The sequence below is a fragment of the Scophthalmus maximus genome, chromosome 12, assembly GCF_022379125.1.
Source record: "Scophthalmus maximus strain ysfricsl-2021 chromosome 12, ASM2237912v1, whole genome shotgun sequence".
NCBI lineage: Eukaryota > Metazoa > Chordata > Actinopteri > Pleuronectiformes > Scophthalmidae > Scophthalmus > Scophthalmus maximus.
This window is the reverse complement of record NC_061526.1, coordinates 19,193,007-19,214,257: the sequence shown is the minus strand read 5'-3', so window position 1 is coordinate 19,214,257 and position 21,251 is coordinate 19,193,007. Positions and strand designations below refer to the sequence as shown.

Sequence of the window (21,251 nt, the reverse complement as noted above, 5' to 3'; positions counted from 1 at the left end):
CCCCCTCATTGATCCGGAGGGCACGACACGTGCTGTGAATCAAAGGGAGCTCACAAAGAGGTCTCAGCTGGGGTTTTTTTTTTTGTTCCTAACTGGTTTCCACATTTTATTATTTAATGCAACAGAGGAATATTTATCTGACTCAAAAAGTATAGATCTACTTCTTTCATGGTGTGTTGGTTCGCCCGGCGGTACTTTGTTAGAGCCAAGTCGTACGTTTCGGAGCTTTCGCCGCCATAATTACATCTTGGACGTCGATGTGGGGAAGAAGTGTGTGACGGGCTACTCAAATATGGCATAGCGTGCTCTCAAGGACAATGCTAAGAAGCTCCCCTTCTTAGTTAGGCACATTCGCACGTCAACATTTTAATGATGAGCACAAAAGAAAAAAAGTCTGGCTCAGATGGAGGTCATAACATGGGCCGCATCATCAAATCCTGGGACTGCACGACACACTGTCATTTCAACACGGGGCTGAAGTTTCAAAAATGATCAGGACTTATCCTCTGGGCACCATGAATGTCGATTCAAACTTCTGGATTGAAGTGGATTCAAGGTCGGTCGGCCATCACCAGTCGTTAGGATTCGTCCTCTGGGAACGACACGATGGTAATGCAGATGTTAATGACACTTCATCCGACACATTGTAGAGATACAGGGCGGCTGAAAATATGAACAGCGGGCGCAATTTATCCTGCGTGTCAGGCATGAGGCATTAATCAGCCTTTTCTGCACAGTCGCGTTTTTCTTGTTAGTTTTCTGCACCGCAACAACATTCGCTGAGTCATTTATAATATGCATCATAATGCCGCAGTCAAACTAAAGTAATGCCTCCAATGTGCGCAATGCCTCTTCCTCACGCCTGCGGAACAATTTGCCGGCACCCGTGTCAACTCAAGGCATCAGTCAAATGAAATAAAATCAGACCCGCGTTATCCGTCAACCACCATAAATTGAATATCGGTTTCGAAATATGGATAGTTGATGTGATTGACCATTTTCAAAATTTTCCACACATGATTCATTTGTAATAAGAGCCATTCATCTGCTTCTTGAGGGATCATTTTGGTTGCCGCTTCATTACGCACCGGCAGGACCAGCAGCTCATGCATACGAATGAATGTGCCGCGAAAAAATGGATCTCCGGCCATTTGCAGACTCAGCAAATCTCAGGAGCATCCCCACCAAAGTGAGGCGACCGTTCCAAAGTAAGGGAAACGAGATACCGCCATGGGTTCGACACTGGTCAGCACGGAATATTGCCATCCTCGAGGTTTTCCTCTCTTTTTCGTTATTCGTTTTTTCTCCTTATTTTACTATCCACATCATATATGCAAATTTACATTTTCTTTTTCAAGCAGGAGCAGATTTGACACGATCTCCACATCTTTGGCAAACTGAACTTCTTCTTCTGTGACATTCTGCCTCTGTCACCTCCATAACTGCCCCCGTCATTATTCTTGCCCGTGGAGCCTCTGGAATCATAATTAGGGAGCGATGGAGACGGATTGACGAAAACCAGCTTTGACAACTCCAATCAAGCCGCACGGACAAAAGACCCTCAGCAGAGATTGCGCTGAATCTGCTTTTGATACGGACGACTCACTGCGGGCGTAATCAGGCTCCTAATGTGATTTAATCGCTCGCGTTTGAAGCCCCGTCCTCTACGCTATCTGTCCGAGCCATCGGCAAACCAGTGGACGTCCGAGTATTGCACTGCGCGGGCATTCAGGGAATATTCTCTAGTCTTTTCTAGTCGGCCGGTGAAAGAATATGTGCGGCAGATATTAAACATGGGGACGTCACCTGCCACGAGACACACGAGGGCCTCGCGTCTCACACCTTAATACATTAATATCAACGAGGCCATTGTTCCGCCGTCGCTTGAGTAAGTACAGAGACAAAGATGACGCCGTGGTTTCCACCACGGGTGTAAAATGTCAAATCAAATCAAATGACAGACCGCCATTTCACTGGTCCGATCAGAAATATAAACACAGGACATGTTTCCTGCCCGTGTGATGTAAAGGATGTATTTAAAGAAACTCTTGAGGTTAATCTTGGCAGAAGAAAGTGCATCACAGTCCCTGAATTTCTTCTTACAGAGTTGTACAGAGAGAGAAAAATGACATTTTTCACTGCTCAGTGCTGCGTTTCCCTTGCATCGTTTGAACCATATCAAATCAATTCATGTGTTGATTCCTTTCTCTTTTTCTCGGTCAGCGTCTGACAACTGGCCCGATCACGTGTGCGGCCACACATGTCCAGCGTCTCGGCCAGCAGCCGCTGCTCGTTCCATTTTTCCAAAACTCCACGGGCTCTTTCACTGATCGGGCCCTTCTCCATTGGGAAATACCATGGCAACGGCGCTGGCGAGAGCTGACCTCGACTATCGCAACAAACACGATGCAGAAACACACACACACACACACACACACACTGCCGCCGCTGTCCCCGGAGCAGAATTGGGCGATTGACATACTGCATCCCCCGCGGCCTCGGGCACTGGCTGGCCAGAACTGAGCTGCAATCAAAGCAGACACACAAGTCGAACTTTATTATCAAGCACTCGATGCCCGACCGCAGGAGGAGTCACAGGTCCGCCGAAGAACGCCGAGTGCAGGGGAGAGACGTGCAGGGATCGCAGACAGATTTTCGGGGCAGCGGGAGCGTTGTGGCTTCCTCTGGGCCTGGGGGTGCAGTCATTTCTTTTTCTTTTTCTTATTTCTGTGGGGGGCGGTTTGGTTGGAGTTCCAGGACTTTTGCCATGTGGTGAGCTGAAGGCCAATGACCTGACGAAGGACTGACGGAGAAACCTGTCAGGTAGGATGCACCTCGTTCTCTCCCTCCTTCCTTCACCTGTTTGATTCACTTTGAATCGAACAGGACGACGTGCTCAAAGAGAATCTCTGGCGCGACGCACAGTCTAGGTTTGTGCTCTCGACTAGGCAGCTGTTTGAAAGCGTGTTTGAGCGTATCAAAATGGTACACTCAGTGAAATATGGAATACGAGTCATTGTTTTTCCAAGCAGGAGAGACTTTGTTCAATCAGTATTGATTGTATCGGACATCGGTCACCGTTTTTGAAATGACGGCGCATGACTTCCATCATTCCACTGCACTTGAATATGATTCAATACTTTTATTGGCCGAGTAAAATGATAAATACTTTTATCAATCGCATCAGAGGCTGGTAGGAACGACTGATGCATCTATTAAATGTTTTTTAAAAAAAAGGCTTCTCATCTTGAGAGACTCCAGTTAGACATTATTTTATATATTCATTTTTTTTTTCACAGAAGGCTGCACGGTGGCGTGGTGGTTAGCACCTTCGCCTGGCAGCAAGAAGGTTCTGAGCTCCAATCCCGGTTCAAACCAACCAGGGCCTTTCTGTGCCCTGGTTGGGTTCTCCCCGTGTGTGCGTGGGTTCTTCTCCGGGCTCTCCGGCTTCCTCCCACAGTCCAGAGACATGCAGAATGGGGTCAGGTTCATTGGAGACTCTAAATTGACCGTAGGAGTGAATGGTTGTCCGTCTCTGTATGTGGCCCTGTGATAGGCTGGCGACCTGTCCAGGGTGAACCCCGCCTCCCCGCCCAATGTTAGCTAGGATTGGCTCCAGCGACCCCCGCGACCCCTCAAATGGATAGAGCGGTAGATGATGGACAGATGGATATTTTTTAAACAGCGAGCAGAATGAATGAGGCAGGGAAGAAAAGAACGGCGGGCTTTTGAAAACCTGTTCAACAGCAGCTGCTGATTTCGACGGCAGAAGAATAAAAGGAGTGAGAAGCAACTCGGACAATTCCAGGGTCAATCGATGGCGACAACTTCCTCCCAGATGTCGAAGACGCCCTGACCACGCGACGCCATCGAAGCGAGAGAGGCGGGATTATTTCCCAGAGACGTCAAAATGTTTCGCGGTTATTAACGCAAACGTATGAGGCCCTGATTATGTTCCTCATAGTGTTGTTTTTTTTTGTGTGTGAGCAGGAGTCTGACTTTTGTGGATAACACGCGGTGAAACTTCAGAGCCGGTGTTATCGTCAGGGTCGTTCTCGGCCTCTTTCCTATTCCTTCCGATGCTCTGGAGACTCACCGCGAACTCTGCTCGAACTGTGGCGGAACAGAGGAAGAAGAGTAGGACGCCGTGTTCTCAGGGACGACCCGGATTTCAACTCCGGCCCGCGCCGATCGGGCCAACTGTGCATGTTCTGCTCCATTTTTTCGCGCGGCTGAGGCTGCCGTGCCCATATCGAGCGCCCGAAATCAAATCAAAAAGCAACGATTCATTGATTGTATCACTTCTTCTTGGGACATTCACCGGACCCTGCCGCCCCGAATTGTGTCAAATGCAATTAGTGCATGACAAATGAAACGATTGGCTACAAACCAGCAGAAATTAATAAAATAATCAGCAACTATTCTGATTATTGATTCTTTTAGCGATATATCAAGCACAGACATCTGGTGTCTGCTTCCTGAGAGGGTTAGATTCTCAGTTTCATATCATTGCACGTGGCTGATTTTTTTTTACAGAAACTGTGGTCGTCTTTCTCCTTTCCACAGCTTTTCTGCCGAGTCCCGACTCTGTCCAGCCAAGATCCAAACCCCGGGCCGGGGCATTTCACCGTCTCAGCCCGTGAGGACCCCCCCCCCCCCCCCCCCCCCCCCCCCCGAGCCCATTGGTCCGCAGTGTTCCCGCGATGGGGAAGACCGGGCAGAGCACAGTGGACTTGAACTCCCCGACAGAGGTCAAGCAGGCCGTGCCCTTTGAGGAGCTGGACGCCGCGGCGCCCCCTGCAGACAAAAAGACGAAAACAGAGGAGCCCCCCGAGAGGGGCAGCTGGAAGGGCAAGTTTGACTTTCTGCTGTCGTGTGTGGGATACGCCATTGGTTTAGGAAACGTCTGGAGGTTCCCTTATCTCTGTGGCAAGAATGGAGGAGGTAAGTGACAGAACCTTGAGATATTACAGCATTAAAATACATCAATATTCTCAGATAAAATACTGACTCTCTGTGGTTGAAAGTTTGTTGTATTACTATATCTGCCAGTTGCCTTAGTCTGTCTCTATTAATCGTGAAAAGTATTTACGTGCCGTCCTCTTGGCGAGAGAGAGAGAGTTTATTCTCCGGTTCGATAAAGGAGAATGAAAAATGTTGAGTGTTTCAGAACTCCATGCAGTACACCAGGAACAATATACGATGCTATTGGGAGTCATTTTTATGGATTTCTGCTTTAATGATGACATGCTCTGCGGTAGAGCATCGACATTTCTTTGCAGATAAGATATTTTTTCCCCCCTCTCACCCAGAGCAGTGCCAGAGGTGGATTTGTTTCTCAGGTTGTTTGACTGAAATTGCACTTAAGAATTTGTGATATAGGAATAAGATATTTAACAACACATTGGCATTTATGAGAACCTCACTTCTGTATGGAAACTTCGAGAGTAAAACTTTCTCCCCGGGGAAGTATTATATAGGAGATGTGTGTCTCCGGCATGTCAAGTGTAAAATATTTGAAAAAAAGACTGTCCTTATTTTATTTTTTCCATAAAATGTTAACAATAATAACATAGATTGTTTTGCAGGAGGGAGCAGTGGAGAAAAGGACGCGTCGGCCTTTCCCCAAATATCATAGTCATATTCCACGTCTCTTTCAGTCTAAGACAAAGAAAAAGTAACGTGAAGTTTCAGAAAGTTTCTCAGAAGTAAAATTATGAGTTGTCAGTCCAAGGCAAATTAATATGGTTACTACACTGACAAATTATTATAATATCCTCAAAAGTTATAGTAACAAAACAAAACACATGTATTTCCACCTATTTTGTTCATGTACCACTGAAAGGTGATGTGGGTTTGGGTGTCTTGTGAGCCCAGAAAGGGATGAAACAAATGTCTTTGGCATGACACGGGGGAAAAAAAGTATGTATTTCATTTATGTGCATCAGGCGCCTTCCTGATCCCGTACTTCCTGACCCTGGTGTTTGCTGGGATACCGCTCTTCTTACTGGAGACGTCTCTGGGACAGTTCACCTCCGTGGGAGGGCTGGGAGTGTGGAAACTGCTCCCTATGATGAAAGGTAGGAAGATATGGAAGATATAGACCGTGGATATAACATATAATATCTGATTTTGATTGAAGTTCAGCGATGTGATCTCACCGGAACCCCCCCCCACTCCATTTTGACTATTAGAGAGAAACTAGATGTCTACAACAGTTGAGGACAAAAAGACTAAATGACTACAAAGACACACGAAGCCACTAGAGATACAAAAGGATCACACAAAGCACTTAAACCAGCTACAGAGACACACACAAGGTTCATAAACTCCATTTGTATTTCACCTTTCTAGTCTTCAATTTCCACATTAAGGGACCAGACCACCAACCGGATCGACACGCTTTACCTCAATAGCTGCAGAGACAAAAACAGCCACGGCGAAAAAACACACACACAAAATTGACGTTGGGGACTAAGAAACGATGACAGTGGTGGGGATCAGGGTGAACATGCCGAGTGACACCACGTGTCTTCTCTGCTGGGTCAAATGTGCTCGTGCGTAAAAGCGCCACGTCACACATGACGCTGTGCAGTAAAACGTTTCATGTCTCCTCCAGGTGTTGGCCTGGCTTCAGTGGTGCTCTCCTTCTGGCTCAACATCTACTACATCATCATCATTGCCTGGGCACTCTACTACTTATTCAACTCCTTTGGTTCGGTATGTTACACGCACACACACACACACACACACACACACACACACACACACACACACACACACACACACACACACACACACACACACACACACACACACAAAAGAATTCATCATCGTAATGTGTGTGAAGCAAGTTAGTCAGTTAGTTAGTTGTGCTTTTGTGTCTTACCTTTTTGATTATGAATAGTGGCTTCTTCCAGGATAATAGAATATACATTCTTCTTTTTAGAAAAGGTTTCTGGCAGAATTGAATCCTGTCTGTGTCAGGGCTTTGAAACTGGTTTACCTGCATGCTGAGAAATGAAAACAGCACAAACACTGTATTCTACAGGCTCATTATAATCTTGAGTTATTTCCTGTTTGGTGGAACTTCAACTCGTCACAATATTCCTCGGGTTTTGGCTCCAATGCTGCTGCCTTTTTTTTATTATTTGAAACACGTAAAAGCACACAAAAGTATTCAATGTTAAAGTTTGTATATTTTTCGAAAACAACCAGGCACCAACAACAGAATAATTCCAATCCCAATCTTCCCATCCTTGCGCTTCTCCGCCTCGGCCTTGTGCGTATAAAGTCTTTATTGTTGTTCAATGTTTTTATCTGAAACAAAAAAGCCCCAAAAAACCAACAACTCCCAAAACATGTTGGTCCGTTAAGTGTAATTTTCACCGTTGAATGGGTTGTCTCTCTCCGCTTCTGTGCCCTTTGTTCTCGAGAGTCTTTGTTGTGTTTGAGGCCATTAAGTCAGACGAAACAGTCGACTGCGGAGAGTCCAGATCGAAGTCTCTCTTTGTTTGTGAAGAAAAACACACACACACATACACACGTATATATATATATATATTTATTTTCTGGTGTTATTGTTGTTGGATCAGAATTGGGTTTGGGCTGAAGGACTGTTGTGTTTACACGTGTGTGTGTGTGTGTGTGTGTGTGTGTGTGTGTGTGTGTGTGTGTGCGTGTGTGTGTGTGTGTGCGTGTGTGTGCTTTCAGGAGCTGCCCTGGCAAAGCTGTGATAACCCCTGGAACACAGAGAAATGTTTTTCCAACTACAGCCTGACAGACACCACCAACTTGACCAGCGCCGTCACCGAGTTCTGGGAGTAAGTCAGCGAGACGTGTTCTGTATGACAATCAACGCCGAAGCTATCCGTGTCTGAATTCACTGTGTGTGTGTGTGTGTGTGTGTGTGTTCCTGTAGGCGTAACATGCACCAGCTGTCCAACGGTCTGGAGGAGCCAGGAGAGGTGCGCTGGCCCTTGGTGGGCACTCTGGCGCTGGCCTGGGTCCTCGTCTACTTCTCAATCTGGAAAGGAGTGGAGTGGACGGGGAAGGTCAGACTCAAGCCCCCCCCTCCATAAATGATTTGTCTTTGGCCTCAGATTGCTCCTGCTGCAGTACACAGTCTGCTTTATCGTCACCTCTCGCTCACCCTCTCTCACATTAAACTTTAAATCAAGCAAACACGACTCGACAAAGCTGCTCGGGAGACGGGGGGCTGGTGCTGTTGCTTGAGTTCTCAGTGGGCAAGTCATTGTCATAACATGGCTCTGGGGATTCCCCATTGACTGCATGTTAAAAAATGAACGCAGACTCTCGGTCCCGCAAAGTGAAGCCGATCCAGAGGTTCCCTGAGGCCTGTACTTTCTGGACTGACCAGAAGGGGGCGACTCCAAGTCTATGAGAAAATGACCCGACGTCTCACGCGATTTGTAACATCAGGAAACATTTTCCCTGAGGAGTTTATGGTCTCAATCTCTAGTTTCAAGTCTTCTCCAATACACCATGATGTTCATTTTGTAAATTATGATCCGACTTAGAGTCAAATTTGACGATGAATCACGGTGTGCATTGGGGCGTGGATACCCTGTGATCTACAGCATGTACCGTCCAATGGGTGCAGGCTGCAGGTATAGCTGGTTGTGCGGTGTCCTGAAGCTCTCGGGCCAGACCCTCTCCAAGACCCTCCAAATGTGGTCACCTCTGGTTTAAAAAAACCCCAATATGGCGCTGGTCAAAATACAAGACAAGTAGTTCGCGGGGCTTTTTTCATCCACAAAGTCATCAGTCCTCCTCCATTAGGGCCGCAGCGGACCTCGACATGAGTGACGAGCTTCCACTCGCTCAGTTCTGTCACCGAAGTTTCTCCTGTAGGCGAGAAAATTGCAATCTCAGGCTTGATGAGTGCGCATTTTGGATCACGAAACTATATCATTTCCAGGCCTTTCTCGATTTTCGTGGGTTTTTACTTTTATCGATCAAAAGGTGCGTTGATATGAGTCATTGCTCCTAAATTGTTACTCAGCTGGATGTGTTTGCAGCATTACTCAGGTCCATTCATCAGTCTGGAATTAATAAAAGAAAAGAAGGGGGGGGGGGGGCTCCATCCATTGATCACAACAATTGGCTGGAATGCTCTGGGGAGAGTTTTCAATCAAGTAGTGATAACGTTGGAGGCCTTCACCCACATGGCATCATTTTATAATGTAATATATTAAGATGTAAGATTTATCAATTTGATTTCTCAAATTGGCTTTTTTTAATATGGTAACAAAGGTGCATTGATAACTCTTGAGACCTTTTTGATTTCGAAGCCCAATTCTCTGAAATGACGAGAAAGAGTCAATCTCGCTCTCCAACTTTTCCAAAAGTTTCAAAAGGTATTTATTTTAATCCCAAACTGCAAAACGATTCGGCGGTGATAGAAAAAAGAAAATCACTGTCTGTTTTTCTCTGCATGGGCTTTTTAGATTACAGCCAAGTCCGAGCGATGTACGAGAGCAGGAACACGTTCACAAGCTCTCTGCCAGGGGTAATTGGATTTTAATGTGTAGCAAAATGAAGTCCCCACAAGGCACTGGCCTTGATGGACGTTACCAATTACGCCTAAACATCATGCTACTGAACTGCCAGACACATCTAAGAGGTCGGGGTCAAAAAGGCGAAAAGCAAAACTTCAACACAAGACACGGAGAAAACCCATATTTGAATGCTGTGAAATTCAACCAGGGGGCCTTCGTCTTTCAAACAACAGGAGCATGATCCAGTCTGAATTCGTAGATCTCGGTTCTGTCCCCTCTCCCTGTCTCTCAGGTGGTGTACTTCTCAGCCACCTATCCCTACTTCATGCTGTTCATCCTGTTCTTCCGAGGGGTCACCCTGCCCGGGGCCATCGACGGGATCCGCTTCTACATCACCCCGGACTTCAACAAGCTCGTCCGCTCCGAGGTGCGGCCGCGTCACGGAGAGCACGGTCCAGATCACACAGACACATTCGGACGTGGCCAAACAGACAGACACAAACGTACCACTGTTGTCGCCCCCCCCCCTGCAGGTGTGGCTGGATGCGGCGACTCAGATCTTCTTCTCCTACGGCCTGGGCCTGGGCTCGCTCATCGCACTGGGAAGCTACAACCCTTACCACAATGACGTCTACAAGTACGGACACAAAATCACAGGCTTTGTGATACATTCCTTTTTCATTCATTGCTCCTGTCTCCTCAGGGACTCCATCATTGTGTGCTGCATCAACTCCTGCACGAGCATGTTCGCCGGCTTCGTCATCTTTTCCATCGTGGGCTTCATGTCGTACGTCACGAAGAAACCTGTGCAGGAATTAGCAGCATCCGGTAAAGCGCTATTAAATTTGGACACATGGTATATGTTATCCCTCGTGTGCTGGAATGAGATGCAGATCTTCAAACGAATCTCTAAAGTATAAGAGTTTAATTGTCATTTTCGGTTGTGTGTTTTTTTTTTTCTTATTGAGAAATTGCAGCTGTGCTCCCATTTTTACTGACCTTTACGTGGATCCAGCCGTCCGAGACAAATTGACCTGCTTTCAGTCCTTCACTGCACATTTTAAGTGAATTTATCTGGCAGCCATGGGAGTGTTTTTCAAACCTTGGAGGCTTTACAAAGTCGAGTGCGACTCAAAAACAAAAAGGAAAAGCAAAGTAAATGCTACATATGATGCTGTTTGTACGTTTTCTAGATACACAAAAAAACATGTTAATGCTTGTAAAATTCAAACGATGATATCATTGAATTAGTATAATATGTGTTTTGTGGTGGTTAGGTCCAGGTCTGGCTTTTTTGGCTTATCCTCAGGCCGTCACCCAGCTGCCCATGTCCTCCCTGTGGGCCATCCTCTTCTTCTCCATGCTCATGATGCTGGGCCTGGACAGTCAGGTAGGAACGGCCGCGGACGCTGTTAACCTGTTGCTGAGCAGATGATATGATTTTCTTCAGATTTCCCGGTACTTTCATAAAGGATGTGGACATTAATTACTCTGGAAAAAGCAACTAATCCACCAAAAGGCCCAGAACTCTCGCTTCCCTGCTGTGGGCGGTCGAATAAATGATGGGAAAAACCTTTTATTTTCATCTTCAATCTCTTCCAAGAATAGAACGTAGGAGTGAGAATCGAAACCTGATCTAAAACTAAGATCATCTCCTCCTATTGTCATGCACCAGTTCTGCACGGTGGAGGGCTTCATCACCGCTCTGATGGACGAGTATCCCCTGGTGCTGAGGAAGAGGAAGAAGGTCTTCATCCTGATCGTCTGCTTCATCTCCTTCATCATCGGCTTCTCCAACATCACACAGGTGTTGCGCGCGCGCCTCTATATCCTGTTGATCTTTAAAACGAGAAAAAAATAATATCTCAACTGATGTGGGGAGGAAAAAAACAGAGCCTGGGGTGTGCATGTTGAATCGGCGCAGTTATTTCATACTGCAGGAGGACAAGAAGAAGGTTCTGACACCGGGGGGAAAAGAAGCCCCTCCTGCATTGTACATAATGACAAAAGAATCTCACGACAACCTGCAGTGTACACTCATCATGCATATTTCATTCAGTAAAAGGAGGGATATTAATATTCATTTGTGTGTGTGTGTGTGTGTGTGTGTGTGTGTGTGTGTGTGTGTGTGTGTGTGTGTGTGTGTGTGTGTGTGTGTGTGTGTGTGTGTGTGTGTGTGTGTGTGTGTGTGTGTGTGTGTGTGTGTGTGTGTGTGTGTGTGTGTGTGTGTGTGTGTGTTGAAATCTCCCAGGGTGGTCTGTACGTGTTCAAGCTGTTTGATTACTACTCCGCCAGTGGCATGTGTCTTCTCTTCCTGGTCTTCTTCGAAACCATCTCCATATCTTGGCTTTACGGTAGGATCAATCAATCGATTTTCTCTTTTTATTTATAACGACGGTGGAATCAAACCCAACACTGTGGAAAAAGGAATCAAGTCAAAATAGGGACGACATTGTGCCAAAGTCACCAAATGAATCGTGCATGTAGATTCCCTTCATAGCTGTCCAACAGGATATTACTTCTATCTGCTCCACTTCCGGTGATAACGCTCTGTCCAATCGCCTTTCACCCTGTTCAGCCTTTTTCTTTTTTGACGCAGTTATCACCTCTCGCTCTTTGCCACCCTTCCCCTTGTGCCGCAGGAGCCGAGAGATTTTATAAGGACATCGAAGACATGATCGGCTATCGGCCGTGTGCCTGGTGGAAGCTCTGTTGGATGTTCTTCACGCCGATGATCTGCCTGGTAGGCGGAGGGGTGGGGGGTTGATTATCGATTTGACCTCCACGATATTGGTTTTTCCTATGTCGATCTCTAACATGTGTATCCACCGCCCTCGTGGAGAATTGGTTCCCATCTGTCGTGTGGTGATCTGTACCTCAGGCCCCCTGGGAAATCATGGGCAGAGTCTACTGTACGTCTCTACTTGTGCAGTGATCGAGGAAGTGTACTGTGAAGGGAAGCTACTTAAACGGAAAGTTAAAGGTGTTCTGCCAAAATTGGCCGAGTACAGTTGTCTCCCCTTAAGCACTGAGCAGGTCAAAGATATATCGAGACATCTAGTTGAAAAACTCTTAATTAAGTGGGTCAGTCTGCCCGTTGCTTTAATCCAGACCAAATGATCCTGACAACTGCGGGATGGATCGTCATGAAATTTCAATCAGTGCTATGCTTTTTGAAACGCACATTTCTGTCTTCGCCAGATCAGGGTTTTTTAAAAAAATTGTATTTGTCCAATATGATTTAAGAGCAGGTACCTGGAAGAACTAATAACGCTCAGCCTCAGCTGTACTCTGTCTTTAACAAATGTTAACACACCAAGCTACAACATGATGCCAACGTCACACACGTTATGCCTTTTAGACCCTTCTCAGACATATAACAGTTGTTCTTACAGCATTTATATGAGTGTGATACAAGTCTGTGATTAAATAAAAAAAACAACAGCCTCAAACTGTCTTATTGATATAAACTAAACTCCTAAAAAGGTTCTTACATTTTTCAATTCAGCTCAGTTGTACCCGAGACGTCGCTCAACGGACAGTGTGAACCGCCGAACCTTTGCCCGATGGCCTCATTCTGTCACCGGCCCGGAGATCATGAATGGTCGATTGTTGAACTCGGTTTTCTATTGCAGGGGGTGTTTACGTTCAGTGCCATCGAGATGACCCCTCTGACCTTGGGCAAGTATGTGTACCCGCTGTGGGGCCAGGCGATTGGCTGGCTAATGGCGTTGTCCTCCATGGTGCTGATCCCGTGCTACGTCATCTACATGTTCTGCACCACCAAGGGCAGCATCAAACAGGTACAGTCACCCCAGGTGAAGGGTTTGTCTGGCCCTCGGGCCCTGCCCTCGAGAGTAACCAGGGGGCGAGGCGTGTCAAATGATTCTGACTCTGACGTAACTTTCTTTGCTTGACCAGCGTTGGCGGAAGATGACAACTGCCCGCGAGGATGAAAAGCCATCGGGGCACGAGGAATTCACACACGCGGGGAGCGTGGGCGAAGCTCCGGTCTAGCCGGCATTGCTCAGCGCAAAGTAACCTTTCCGACGTTTCCCCCCCTCCCGTCTGCCAGGACTGACTGTGGTCGACACTGAAATTTGACAATCGAGCAGATGGGGTCTCGTATCGTACTTTAACACGACGTTGTCCGTCATCTTAAATTGTGCCCAAAATTCAGGCAAACACAAGAGGAAGATGAGGAGACACTTTTGGATAAATGTACACATTTTTTTTTGCAGTTAAATCCCCAATTACAAATTGAAGGCTTGATCCGCCATGAACCATGTGTACATAGACCACGTAGGCAATATACTCTATTTAACCTTCACCCTGCTTGTACATTCTATCTACCACTCAACAAAATCAGTGTCTTTGTCTTTGCGCACAGATGTAAGGAATGTTGTCGTACAGGGAAATGAATCAGTCAGGTAAAACTTGATTCGAGGCATGATACTGTAATCCATCAAATGTTATTTGCTTATGTTGCAGGTTAAGGAACCAACCAGCCACTGTGATAACCTCAATATCACATTGACCATTACTTGTTTTTGGACCTTATTACAATTTGTGTTGCATTTGCCGATCCAAATCGACAGAACTTAAAAAGAAAGAGAATTAAAACATTAGGAGCCATAATTGGAATGTGATTGAAGTTGTAAAGGCAATTTAACATCAAATATAATAGAACTGTAAATATATTGTCACTGTATCAAATGTTTTTTTTTTATCAAATTAAATTAAATACATTTTTTGGGGAATATGTAAAATGACACGTTTATAAGATTTACCCAGACAATTCAGTTTTTTTTCTTTTCTCATGTCAATAAAAAGGAATTAACATAAGCAATAGACACAAATACACTGCATCTGGTCACTTCATTCTCCATCAGCATGTGTGTTCGGGAGCGATAGGCTTATGAAAGTTGATGAAAGTTTGTGAGATCACTGTAAAGAAATTGCAGAATCTCATTGCCCCCCAAAAAACAGTTTTGCGTTCAGCGTGAACGCACCTTTCATAGGACTGATTCAATTCAAGAGCCAGGGCAAACCGTTGGTGGTGAGTAGACTTAAATCATCTTTAATAGCATGTTGATATACAGGTAGAGAGGGAACTGAGGGAAGTGATTGATCATACTCGTTACACTCAGTTTTCCGCCTGTCCGTCCCCTTTGAACGCGTCCACTTATTTTTTATTAAACTAGTATGAGCAAACACAGTGTTGAAGAGCCAGACAAGATCCACACGTCACTCATGAAGCAGTGCACTGGTATGGCAGAGCCCTTTTTCATTATGAAAGTCACAGCCACTACTTCACTCGGGGGTATCGTACTCTGCGCTCCAGAAATGCTACATTTATTTCCGCTCAAGCACAAACCTGTGATTCCCGGTGTGTCTCGGACGTACGTTTATTGTCTGTTCCCCCCCCCGAAACGCGTCGACACACTGTCAAGTAGGACAAACTGTGCAATCGCACAAAGGGTGGTGAAGGACAGGGGAACAAAAAAGGGCGGTGTTGTGGCGAAAGGTCTATTCTCTGTCTCGAGCGGTGTTTGATATCAACAAAAGAAGATTTTCATTTTCATAATTTTTTTTCCTCATTTGTCATTATAACGTCATCTTCATCTCTGACTAGTGTGCTCGCAGCAAATCCATGCACGGAAAAAAAGAAAAGGACAAGACCTAGGGGAATTAGAAGGTCAATAGGCCTCTGAACAGATTTCATGCATGAGCAAAAGAATACTTTTTCAATCCGAAAGTTGATTCAAAGAAATAAATGAGCAATCTTACAATCATCAATCAGTGTTAAATAAAATCCATAATAATAGAGCTGTTATAATAGATATGTCCTACAGTTTTTTGTTTTTTTAATGTACGTCTGTTTATAGCCGGTGGAAATATGAAAAGAAATCATGACAGCTCTGCATTCATTTTGAAAGCACTAATTCTCCTTATTGTGTTATTTAATTATGAGAAAAGGAATTACTGGGAAGAATAGAGGAGAGGTGGGGTTTGTTTATGGGAAAAATTAGGATGCTACTGTGAGCAGGACACACACGCACACACACACACGCACACTGCAGGCCAGATCCGGGTGAAAATCGTGTGGCAAAGGACAGGAAGATGCGATAGAGACGTCCCGGCAGCGGCCCTGCGATTATTAATCAACGAGTCAGACAGACGGGGGTCAGATGGGAGCAGAGTTAACCCAACATCCATCCCACAGTGCCCGGTGGGGCCCGTGTGTAAAAAGACGGGGCAGTCGCCGACCTATTTCCGAATGGAGAACCTGTGACGGGGCCCAATAGCATTTCGAGGGGGCGAAAGGTATCGCTCGCTTGTCCTTTCTTTTTCGACATGTTGGTATTTACAATCTGCGCTTGGCTGAAAGGAGAATAGATGAGATAATGCATTCTTTTTGTCCCATTCTCATTCAAAGCAGGCCAGCCGACAGCACGAACAACACCATGCATTTTGCAATACAAGCTGTGTTTGTGCGTGTGCCTCAGTAGTTTTTTTTTCTTTTTTTTTCTTTTCAAAACGCCAGTCCGACAGGTGAGGAGGGGGAAAAAAAAGAGAAAACTGTCACCAGGAGCTCAAACTAAAAACCCGGGAAGTTGTGCAGACATCCAGAGTCAGGTGTCTGGGTGTCTCGCGGGAGGGCTCAGTCCTGCATCGATCCACCGACGGGAAGCTCACAAAAAAGCGCAAGTGGGTCTAAATAAACACAGCTCTTGACATTTAACATTTGTCAGCGGGAGCGCTTTTGTGGCAAAATTGGCGGCGATTTCACGAACAACAGATGAACGCACACAGACGGTATAACACGCGTCAATGCTGGATCGTGGCTAGTCCTCAGAAAAAAGTCCGAGAGCAGTTTCAGCGGCTCCAACCCTTCCAGAGTATGACAAAAAGATGTTCTTTTTCCTCCATCGTTCATCGGGTAAATGCGGCGAGAAGTTTCCCGGGAAGCGTTTGAGAATATTAAAGACGGAGGGTGAAAGACGGACATCAGGACGACCATCCTGGGCGGACTTTTTTGGGGGGTTTGGCAACAATCCAGTGTGATTTTTGCTGCCTTTTGTTTCCGGTCATCCTCCGCCGCAGTGTGACAATTGGAGTGAGAGTGTTTTTCCGATGATGGAGAGCCACAACACAACAGAGGAGCGGATGAAAAACACGGCTTATCGCAGGATGATGGGTTGGGTTTTTTTTTTTGTTCGTCCTTCTTGTTTTTTAATCCAGGGGAGCAGAGAAGAAAGACAGAGGGGCTCTCCGTCACACGAATAAATCAGCAAGAGCGAAAATGCGGGGAAAAAAAGCTTCTTTTTTTTTTTTTTTTCTCTCTATGAAATATCAGTTTTTGTCATTCATGCTCCTCGAGGACGACGCGTGAAAGGACTAGTCTCTCAAAGCAGAGGAGTTGTTGTTTTTTTTCAACCTTTTTCTTTTTTCTTCCAGCCCTAGCATTTAGTCAGGTGCAGAGTGTTTAGTGGAGGCGTGTGCATTTTGGCACATGATTTTTATGTCGAGTCAGCTCCGCACGCATGCGCACATACTGCACAGTAGGCACGAGCTTTGGGATGTTAAAAGCAGAACAGAAGCGGAAGGTCCTTGGAGGAATCCAACACCCCCCCCCCCCCCCCCCCCCCCAGAAAAAAATGAAATAACTTTTGAGGATTCACATATTTCTGTTGTTCTGTTGTTGGTGCTCTCTACTGGAACTACGAGGAATCCATCCAGAAACGGAGGTTTTTTCTTTAGCGCGAGTTAAAACTGACAAAAAGTTATAGAAATCTTTTTTTTTAAAACTACGTAATATTTCAAAATACATGTGGAATCAAGTAAAACTTCTACATACGCACTTTATTTCTCCTTGTCTCTTTTAAAACCTTGATTTTTCTTTTAGTTTATCCTTTTTCCTTAAATATATGCATATAAGTGTGATTTCATTTTAATTTTTTTTTCATTATAGCTCTTTCATCAGTATGTATATATGTACATTATGTACTTTTAAATAGGTGTGGGGCGGGTGGGGGAAGTGTGTGTCTCTTTTAGGGAAATAATACTGATGAATCTATTTACACCATGCTCTGAGAGTCACTTGGGGTCCGGTGTAGACTGAGGCGGGGGTCTGGGGGTATATACTGGTGCGGGTGGTTGTAAGGCGGAGGTGGGGGAGGCAACGGGGGCTGATGGCCGTCGCTGCCGTAGGCGCCGTCCGGGGAGCGGACCGGGGTGGACATGGCCGAGTGGCTGAACTGGCGATGGCTGTGGTGGTGATGCTGGTAGTGGTGGTGGGCGGGCGTTTGGCTGAGGAAGGCCTCCACGCGTCCGTGGCCGCTGTTGTCGAGCATGATGACCTTGACGATCTGTTGACACTGGATGAGCGTCTCGGGCCGCAGGTCGGCCATGCTGATGGCGGACTGGTGGTGCTGCTGGAGGTGGAGGTGGTGGGCGGGGGTGCTCGCTGCTGACTGCACCTGCGGGTGCTGCGGTGAGGGCGCCGGCCCCTGGATTAGCCCCTGGGGCCCCTGCTGGAAAAGCAGCTCCCCCCGGTGGTTAAGAAGGGCCACGCTCTCTGGACTCTGAGCCGTGCTGCTGCTGAGCTGGTACGTCTGAAGCCTGTTGTGAATTGACACCTAGTTTAGAAAACAGCCAAGAGAACAGCATCAAATGTTATAAAACTGGTTCCTCCTCTACAATCCGTCAAGCCCTCTTTTTCTTTTTTTTTGGGGGGGGGTGGTGAACGCACAGCACACACACACAGGGCATGCGTGGGGGCGTAGGTGTTTGGGGGGGTCAGTGGAGGTGTAAGATTATTGTACACTCCCCTCCCTCCACTCCCACCGGTGGTGGGAACAGTGCAGACTGGATGCCGGGAACACCAGTGCAGTGCGACAGGGGGCGGGGGACAGTGGTAGGGGACGGGGATAAGAGATTTGGTGCGACGCTGCAGGGGGGGCCCGGTGGTTCCAAAGGGGACACTGAGGGCCCCTGTGTCTCCCTTACAAACCACTGCGTGGCGCTATGGTGGCAGCAGACACAAGGAGGCTTGGGGGAGGGGGGGGGGGGGGGGGGGGGGGGGGGTCGGGAGAACCAGGACATAGACGGAGGTCATACGTAGAAGAGGGAGAAGTGGAAGAAGAGGAGGAGTGGAGGTGAGCAGACTGACAACCACAGACATCCACAGGCAACACTCATCAGAATGCAAACCTCCAGATTACACATTTGTTTCATCATCATCTTTATTTTCTCTTTCTTCTTATCTAAATTGTTTCCCCCCCCCCTGCTGTCTGCGTTCCTTTATAATCTTTCCTTCAAATCATTTTTTTTTATAGCCTTTTTCTACATTTGACTTTGACTGCATTTATCAGAAAGAAATGTCAAGGAAGGCTCAGACGCAGTGTTCTCTCCATCTCTCACAGCGTGTGAAAGGACCCCGATTACCATTTGCTCCCACTCAGTCCGCCAACCGTTATTTGTCCTTGACAAGTGAGCACAAAAAGTTTGATACAGTGTCGCCGAGCACAGATGACCAACCGCTGCTTATCCGTCGCTGGTGATGGTAAAAGTCGGAGCAGTTTGACAGATTTGCTTATTTGGTTCGTAGCGTTCAGTGAAAAGCTTAGGCAATTTAATTTGTTCAGAATTGGGCAATCTCTGGCACATTGGCACATTATTTGTAACAGAGCACTAAATTACACTTTTCAATCATGCAAAAAAAAGATCTCAGCTCACTGTGATAAACAAACTCGCGAGCTACTCAAGACTGCACACAGCCCGCGTTGGGCTACAGTGTATTCATAATAGTGCTCCAGCTTACCTTTCTTTTCATTTTCTTGATTCATCAGTACATTGTTTTGGATATAAAGTATCAGTAAATAGTGAATAAAGTGCCTATTATATTTCACCAGAGGTTAAACCAATCACAATCATCTCGATTCAGCCCCATATTAGAGATGGAAGCTCTCTTTCTGACTGGCATTTATTCAATTTATTCGCTACACCGCAGGTGATGAAGTAACACTTTTATTGGATTCTTAGCTCCATCCTTTTTCTCTCACTGGTGTGGTTACCGGCTTTTGCATCAAGCTGTACACCCGAGAGATACACGGCTATCAAGCTCTTTTTAAAAATTAAAGTTGATCATTTGCCCCCCGTTATCAGCATCCAAAGCCTGCTAAAGGACAACACGCATGAAATGAGCAAATATTCCACTGCACAATGAAAAATAGATCATTTTATTTTGATGTCTTTAAATGTCTCTTGTGCAGCAGCGCCGGCGTATTTGCTCGGCTGTTATCAATGTCGCTCTACAGGCAAGTATGTGTAATTACTTCTTCCGTTACGAGCTCCATCACGGAGATTTACAGCCTTCACATATTACCAGCGAGCTGTGTGGAATTAAAAAGACACTTAACGTCCAACTGACCCTGTCTATTCGGATTTTCACTTCCGCCCCCACCTCCAGATTCCACCGCCTCAGAAAAGGACTCGGGGAGAGACGCTCATCTCATCTGATGCCGCTCGGATGGTAATTGCAAAGCCCCATGGGTAGTGTAGTTCAGCATGTTCTCTCGCTTGCACGAAATGTTTTTTGCGCGAGAAAGTTTCCCCCCGGAGGTCTGGCGAGGGGCGGGGAGGTGAAGACTCTGGGTCAAGCGAGCGTTAAATTTATCCGCCTGCACGTTACCGTGTTAATTAAGGTCTCGGCGCCGGATGTGGGTGTACACACACACACACACACACACAACACACACACACTCACACTGTATATGCATTCCTCTCGTGTCCCCAGCTACTTTGAGCAACGGCTGCTTTTCCCTTTTTTTTTTTTTTGGGCCTGAGCCTGTGAAACTAATTACAACCTGTTCTTTTTCAGGCGTGCAGATCCTATTTAAGCCTCTGAGTCTGTTGTGTTTCCAGTGAGCAGAACCCTGACTACGATGCGGTTCATTCCCCCACCTCCACCATGGTCGACGTTTTGTCACTTGGTCGAATATTTCGCTCACACGCCCGCATCACTTTACACCCGGCGGCGCTCATTCTCTCATGCGCTCCTCACCCGCTCCCGCTTGACGCCTCTAGCCCGGAGGATACAGTTATGACACTAGTCCAGGGGGATTCCTCTCTCATCCTACCTTGGTTACGACACACTGCACTGACACTTGCGGCTCTGACTTACCTGTCGGTTCGGGACATGGCCCTATCACAGAGCACTTACCTCTACTGCGTTGTGTCCGCCTCTATCGTCTACCTCCTGGTTTCCTGGGGGCAGGAAAAACAAAAGGAAAAAAAGGGACAAAGGGTGGCAGCAAATTGTCTGTGTTAATCCGTCATTTCCTCGTTTTCCTGCGTCTTAAAATAAGGATCTTTTACGAATACAAAAACAGTGCTTTTCACATACGCCAGCCAATTTGACGTCTCGCTTTTCAGCGGCAGGCGCTTTTAATGCAACTGGGCCGAGGCCTCAGCGGCGGGGGGTTTTTAAAATTAGGAAGCGACAGCACAAGCACACTCACACACACCTGATGGGGAGCCCTGTTTGCCACGCAGCTCGAGCTGTGTGCCGTTGTTTTTTACCGAGTGTGTCTTGGCGCCCTGCTGCTTCTCCAGCTCCCCTGCAGCAGAGAGAGAAACAGACACCATCCATTATAATCAGCGCGGCAGACAGAGCACAGGAGGTAAATGGGTAGATGGGTACGAGTGACAACATTACCGGGCATA

At 46.5% G+C, this 21,251-nt stretch overlaps 2 protein-coding genes across 3 annotated transcripts in view; one reads left to right on the top strand and one right to left on the bottom strand.

The window, feature by feature from the left end:
• Positions 1 to 2,070: 2,070 nt before the first annotated feature.
• On the top strand, positions 2,071 to 14,380 carry slc6a1l (solute carrier family 6 member 1, like). Its single transcript, XM_035604388.2, has 15 exons — positions 2,071 to 2,823; positions 4,567 to 4,944; positions 5,949 to 6,080; positions 6,620 to 6,720; positions 7,714 to 7,823; positions 7,922 to 8,054; positions 9,814 to 9,948; positions 10,055 to 10,158; positions 10,225 to 10,349; positions 10,799 to 10,911; positions 11,197 to 11,328; positions 11,773 to 11,875; positions 12,164 to 12,264; positions 13,157 to 13,324; positions 13,443 to 14,380. Exons 2-15 carry the CDS (start codon positions 4,704 to 4,706, stop codon positions 13,536 to 13,538), a joined length of 1,794 nt encoding a protein of 597 aa, XP_035460281.1. The 5' UTR covers positions 2,071 to 2,823; positions 4,567 to 4,703; the 3' UTR covers positions 13,539 to 14,380.
• Positions 14,381 to 17,159: 2,779 nt separating this feature from the next.
• The window catches only part of iqsec3a (IQ motif and Sec7 domain ArfGEF 3a), a 74,464-nt gene continuing 70,372 nt past the window's right edge, over positions 17,160 to 21,251 (bottom strand). The window contains exons 12-14 of one of the 2 annotated variants that reach the window (XM_035604246.2): positions 21,053 to 21,145; positions 20,749 to 20,792; positions 17,160 to 18,163 (exon numbers count right to left, since the gene is read on the bottom strand). In XM_035604246.2, coding sequence (XP_035460139.2) covers positions 17,603 to 18,163; positions 20,749 to 20,792; positions 21,053 to 21,145 — 698 coding nt within the window. In that variant the 3' untranslated portion in view covers positions 17,160 to 17,602. The remainder of the gene's footprint in view (positions 18,164 to 20,748; positions 20,793 to 21,052; positions 21,146 to 21,251) is intronic. The other variant, XM_047336505.1, reaches the window with a different exon arrangement.

Excerpts from the sequence above, each read along its gene's own strand:
- slc6a1l (XM_035604388.2), top strand. The coding sequence starts at position 4,704 with ATGGGGAAGACCGGGCAGAGCACAGTGGACTTGAACTCCCCGACAGAG. Across the intron at positions 4,945-5,948 it reads CTGTGGCAAGAATGGAGGAG|GCGCCTTCCTGATCCCGTAC; the intron begins GTAAGTGACAGA and ends TATGTGCATCAG. Across the intron at positions 11,876-12,163 it reads CTCCATATCTTGGCTTTACG|GAGCCGAGAGATTTTATAAG; the intron begins GTAGGATCAATC and ends CTTGTGCCGCAG.